Below are 6,247 nucleotides of genomic sequence, written 5' to 3' on the forward strand. Positions count from 1 at the left end.
ATAAATTGTTTGGTGAATTTTTTAATATCAAACTAATTCTTAGAAAATATTATTTATTATTAAATTAATTTTTAAAATTTGCAACTTAATAATAAAATAATTTAAAAAATTTAATAATAAAATCAATTTATCTCATATTTTTATATTCAAATATTAAATTTAAATTTTCTATCCTCGCAGATCAATTTATTGGTCTCACACCTTGAAATAACAAAATGGGTATTTACTCGATAAAAAAGAAAAAAAGCAAAAGCATGTTACAATAACTATCACCACCAACAGCAACACTTTAGTGAGAGAGAGAATTCTTCCTCCGTTTACCGTTCTTCCAGTTTGAGAGAGAGAGAGAGAGAGGGTGAGTTGGTGTGTGGTTTGTGGAAATAGGAAGAGGGTGTTTTTTTGTTGTTGTTGCTTTGAAGTAGTGGGAACAAAGAGAAACAAACCCCATTATATCATTGCCACACTTTTCTCTCCATTTCAATACTATTGCTGGGTTTGCATTTTGTCCCTTTTGCTCCTTATTATCACTTTGTTTCTTCTTCTTTTCTCTTCTCTTTTTGTTTTATGGACCGTTGATCCCTCTTTTCTCTCAAAACATTGCCGAACAACTCTTGGATTCATGTGGGTTTTATCATTTCTCAAGCAATGATAAATGCAACAAAATATTTGGTTTTTGTGGATTTTCCTTTTTCTGTGAATAGTACCCTTTTTTCTTTTCAAATTGGTTTTGATTTTGCATTTGGAGTCAGTGTTTTGATGCTTCAGGTAACTAAGTAGCTTCCTGATCTGTGCTAGGCTCCCATTAGTGATTTCCAAATTGGGGTGGTGTTTTGTTGTTAAGGGTTTGCAATATTGAGGTTTTTTCAAGTAATATTATTATTTTTTTGGTTTTAAGCACCAACAAGGTCAATTGTATTCCACAGTTCCACTACCAATTTCATTATTTTTGCTCTGAGTAGCTTTTTCTTGTTGATGATGTGGATTCAAGCAATTGCTGTTGGCTTTTCTGTATTTAGCATTTCTTTGTTGATTTGATTTGGTGTGGTGGTTGTGTTTTTTAGCGACTCAAATAGAGCAAAATAGTAGGACTACTTGATTTTGTCATTGTTTCATTTTATGTTCTTCACTTGGTGGTTGGTTTAAGAGTTGTCTTGGTTATGTTCATCATCTTGTTTGTTGGTAAGTAGTTATTTATTGAAATTCAAGTTATAGAATAAATGAAGCTGCTGTTGAATGAACTTGTGGTTTTACTTGCAGGGACTTTTTAACTGGAAATCTTTTGTGTGATGCTATGTCGTATTGAGACATGGAGAGGGTTGCAGAGCCAAAGGTACTCCCTCGAACCTTGCCTATCCTGGTTGAGGTATCGAACTCACGCACAGCTGCTGCAAGAGAGTCCGGTCAGAGACTAAATCGCCAGGAAGTTTCGGGTGTCGGTGGGATTTCACTGAGAGAAGTGAATCAATTGTCCAGAACAAGGGATGTGCATGTTCCTATTACACATATGGCCTCCATCAGAGAAGTGGCTCAGTTGACGAATGCACGGATATATTTGGTGCAAGAAGATACAGGATTCGATGCTCGATCCTCTGAAGAATCCCTCACCTTTGAGCCTACTATGACATGGAAAGGAAATGGCTCTTCACCAGAAGAAGCTGAAGAATTTGTGCCCGATATTGAGACATTGAAGGGGAGCAGTGATTCATTTGAGGATGGTGGTTCGAGTTTATTTGCTGGTGCTAGTCATCCCCCTGAACCTGTTGATACAGATCTCATGAGAACGGTTTTTGTACCGATAGGTCAAAACAAATCCGAGGCTGGATGCTTAATTAAGAACTTGCCCACAAAGGGCCCTTTCCTGGAGGATCTCTCGATTCGTGTTCCTGCAAAGAAACCAAGTCCAGCTGTTCTTTCCCCTGAAGAAAGTCTGGTTGAAGAACTAAATGGCATAGGGAACTTATCATTTTTAGGTCCTCGAACATTGCAGAGTACTGAGAACTCTCTCCTCCCTCCAGATGCTGAGGAAAAAGAATGTGTTTGGGATGCTTCTTTGCCTCCTAGTGGCAATGTCAGTCCACTTAGTAGTATTGATAGTATCGGTGTTGTCACTGCGATGAGCATTGTTAATAGTTGTGCTAGTACGTATCGGAGTGATGCAATGACCAGTGATGGCATGCTTAGTTTAGACAGGAACTGTGACAGTAATAAAGGTAGTGTAAGGGGGGATTCACTAGAGAGTGCTAAAACTAGTGTTAGTCGGCCAAGTGATAGCAGTGGCCTCAGCGATGACAGCAACTGGAGCAACATTACTGGTAGTGCCAATAAACCTCACAAAGGAAATGATCCTAGGTGGAAGGCTATCCTTGCCATCCGGTTACGGGATGGGATTTTGGGCATGAGTCATTTTAGGTTACTCAAACGACTAGGATGCGGCGATATTGGAAGTGTCTATCTCTCAGAGCTGAGTGGAACTCGGTGTTATTTTGCAATGAAAGTTATGGATAAGGCATCCCTAGCAAGCAGAAAGAAGCTGACTAGAGTACAGACAGAGAGGGAGATATTGCAGTTGCTGGACCATCCATTTCTACCGACTTTGTATACACATTTTGAGACTGACCGATTCTCGTGTTTGGTAATGGAATATTGTCCAGGTGGTGATCTGCACACTTTAAGGCAGCGGCAACCTGGGAAACATTTTTCAGAATATGCTGCACGGTATGCTTTGTATTTACATAATTGCTTTCCTTTACCTAAGCTTTTTGTTAATTACTTTCCATCATGTATTTGTGTGTTTATGTGCATGAATTCAAATGTCAATGATATAATGTGATTACCTTTTGCTTTTCATGAAGCTTTATCTAAACTAGAGAAATGTTAATTTTTGTTACATTTGGAGAGTTTTTGAAAAACATGAACAATTTCTTCAAAACAAAGGGGGAATTAAGGATTTGTAATTAATCTTCTTTTTACTTCCTTCTTATTTATTTATTTTGCTCATACATTGAGGTGCAAACTTATTCAGAATCTTCAATGCTTGATTGTGTATTTCACTAATTCATGGCTTTATCTCTCCCTTCTCTACAAGTTAACTATCAATTCTGTTATTTCTAAATCTCTTTTGAAACTTGAAAGCTGTATAAATTTAAACTTATTGCAGGCTTGAGTTATGCTAGTACTTCCTCTACCTTCAAAACGCAAACCACTTCTTATTGTGCCCATCATTTGAACAAGAATATTTCAGAAAGCACATTTGATTTGTACTTCATTTCATTCAACCTTGTTAAGTGATTCATGCATGATATTCATCAGCAAATGATGTGATAAATATGTGTCTTTCTAGTATTGTTAGATGGACCTGCCAACCACTTTGGGAACTATCTAACAAGTATCTTGCAGAAGTGGCCACTCTTATAAGAGTATTTCTGTTTGTGTAGTATTTTTATACAGACTGATGTGTGTCTTCTTGCTTTAAGACTAAACATAATATTGAGGGGATTAGCCTTACAATTTTTTGTTTCCCATATACAAAAAAACTGGTGCATGATCTTCTTGTTCTCCATAACATGCCTTTGCACTTGAATACATTATTATTTGGCACTCTCAATCATCATAATGATTTATGTTGTCATTTTCTCTACATATAGCTTTTATGCTGCGGAGGTCCTGCTTGCTCTTGAATATCTTCACATGCTTGGAGTTGTGTATAGAGACCTCAAACCTGAAAATGTGTTGGTCCGAGATGATGGTCACATAATGCTATCAGATTTTGATCTTTCCCTCAGATGTGCTGTGTCACCTACTCTTATTAGAACTTCCTATGATGGTGACCCTTCAAAACGGGCAGGTGGTGCATTCTGTGTTCAACCTGCATGTATTGAGCCATCATCAATGTGCATCCAACCTGCATGTTTTATTCCCCGGTTATTTCCTCAGAAAAACAAGAAGTCACGGAAGCCAAGAGCTGATCCTGGGTTGCCATCCAGCACACTTCCAGAGCTTGTTGCTGAGCCTACTCAAGCTCGATCTATGTCCTTTGTTGGCACTCATGAGTACCTTGCCCCAGAAATTATCAAGGGTGAAGGTCATGGAAGTGCAGTTGATTGGTGGACATTCGGAATTTTCTTGCATGAGCTATTATATGGTAAGACCCCTTTCAAAGGGTCAGGAAATCGCGCTACACTTTTCAATGTAGTTGGTCAGCAACTCAGGTTTCCCGAATCACCGGCGACCAGTTATGCCAGCAGGGATCTGATCCGTGGGTTGCTCGTGAAGGAGCCACAGCATCGTCTTGGGGTTAAAAGGGGAGCAACTGAGATCAAGCAGCATCCCTTCTTTGAAGGTGTGAACTGGGCATTGATTAGGTGCAGCACACCGCCAGAAGTGCCGAGACCGATGGAAAATGAAGTACCAGCAGGGAAGGTTGTGGGACCAGTTGATCCTGTTGGGGTTGGCAGCACTAGTAAGAGGATAGCAGGTACTGACAACATGAAGTCTGGGGGTAAATATCTGGACTTTGAGTTCTTTTAGTTTGGACTCCTCAATCTGTTTTTTATTATTGTATTTGCCATTCTCAGTCAGTTTCATGGGTGCTGCCCATCATTACAATGTTATTTCAGCTTACCTGTGCCTTTTAGTAGAAGTCCATTTCAGTTGGAAATATGATACCTCAACTTTAGATTAGGTTTTTCTCCTTGTCGGATCCGGTATTTCATTTGGATAATCCATAATGTAGTGTTTCTATACAGAATTTAAATACTTCTCATGAAAATTATAATCTTTCTACATTTTTGGGCTAGATTTCTGATGTTATCAGGTGCAGATGGCATTGTTGTGTGATGTTCTTTCATTCTGCTTATGATTATCTTGGAGTTAAAATAGAATGCTCATAGAACAATGATAAGGAATATTCACAATCGGTTTCAGGGCCTGTTTGAAAAGAAGAGGTTGCTGGTTCCATTTCTTGATTTCCATCTCACCTGAATTAATATTCATTCAACATTTTTAGAATTACTGCATTAGGTAAGATAAATTAGATTTCACATCATGAATAAAATAAGGAAGTACTCTAAATTGAGTTTTGCTTTGTTGAGGAAAGTAATGCAAATGATATCTTTCAAAACTCTACTTCAGCGCAATTATGAGAAGTCTGCTGAAATCTAGTGAGTTAAATAGGGTTAAGAAGCTACCCTGATTCATTCCTTTTGTTTATTTGGGAAAGCCTGGATTATTATGCTTTGCAAGAGTAGATTTTTCTGTTGAATCTTTGGTCTGATGGAAATCCACACGAATTATGGCATTTCCTATGGTTATGTTAGTATAAGATATCTTGCACATTTTGTGAAATTTGATATAAATTATGTATTAAGACTTTCACTTTGAAAGGAGATAATGTCTTAATCACACTAACAAAACTTATGGTAACATTCCTTTTTTCAGTTAATCTTTCCCAGAAAGTATTATTTTAACCTAAAATTGTTTTACTGCAATTTTCACCCCTTACAATTTATTGTATTTTTGTGAAAAACCAACCTTGAATCTAAGATGCCCTTTTTTTCCTATCTATTTTCCCCATTTGTAAGACTCAACAAATACAAGATAAAAAGTTTGAAATCATTGAATTGATGTTAAAATGAAAAGGGCAGGAGCAATTCACAAAAGCAAAATGAGGACCACATTTAACATAGCAGGCTTTTCATTTTAATTATACAATCACTACTTTTCATGGTTTTTCCTTTGGTCCCCCCTCTACAACATTTGTGCTGCATGTGTTATAGATTCTCTGCGTGGAGATGAAAGGAGACTTGTCAATATAATGTAGTCATTTGTAGGCTTGTCACAATTTGCTTGCGTCCCGTTATTTCTCTCTATGGTCCTTTCATGAAAACATAGATGTTTCTGAAAGCTGCAACAGGGACTAGTTGATGACAATGACATACCATGCCAAACCTGGACTAGAGTCAAGGTATGTTTGAATGGAGTAGAAGAAAAGGATAAAAAGAAGATATTTTTTTCATTTTTAAAATTGAGAAAATTATGGCAAGTCACCAACCAACCACTTCTACAAACTCAAATGAACTTTTCTAAACTTTAATAGCTTGCTTATCCTTAAAGGGTTATATTGTTGGCCATAATGCCATATTTTGCCATACATATAATTAATTACGATATGACAGGATCAGTAAAATTCATGATACATTATTTGGACTTTAGGTCAACTTATTTAGTTCATAGTATTTTTAAAATCCCC

General features: G+C 37.2%; 1 protein-coding gene across 2 annotated transcripts; it reads left to right on the top strand.

Moving 5' to 3' along the window:
- The first annotated feature begins 257 nt into the window (after window positions 1-257).
- LOC114406511 (serine/threonine-protein kinase D6PK-like) lies at window positions 258-4,795 on the top strand. 2 transcript variants are annotated; one of them, XM_028369225.1, is made up of 3 exons: window positions 258-1,179; window positions 1,258-2,715; window positions 3,645-4,795. In XM_028369225.1, exons 2-3 carry the CDS (start codon window positions 1,307-1,309, stop codon window positions 4,525-4,527), a joined length of 2,292 nt encoding a protein of 763 aa, XP_028225026.1. In that variant the 5' UTR covers window positions 258-1,179; window positions 1,258-1,306; the 3' UTR covers window positions 4,528-4,795. The 2 variants fall into 2 exon arrangements, with proteins under 2 accessions (XP_028225026.1, XP_028225027.1); XM_028369226.1 differs by having other exon boundaries at window positions 258-493.
- The last annotated feature ends 1,452 nt before the right edge of the window (window positions 4,796-6,247 follow it).

This window comes from Glycine soja, chromosome 3, assembly GCF_004193775.1.
Source record: "Glycine soja cultivar W05 chromosome 3, ASM419377v2, whole genome shotgun sequence".
NCBI lineage: Eukaryota > Viridiplantae > Streptophyta > Magnoliopsida > Fabales > Fabaceae > Glycine > Glycine soja.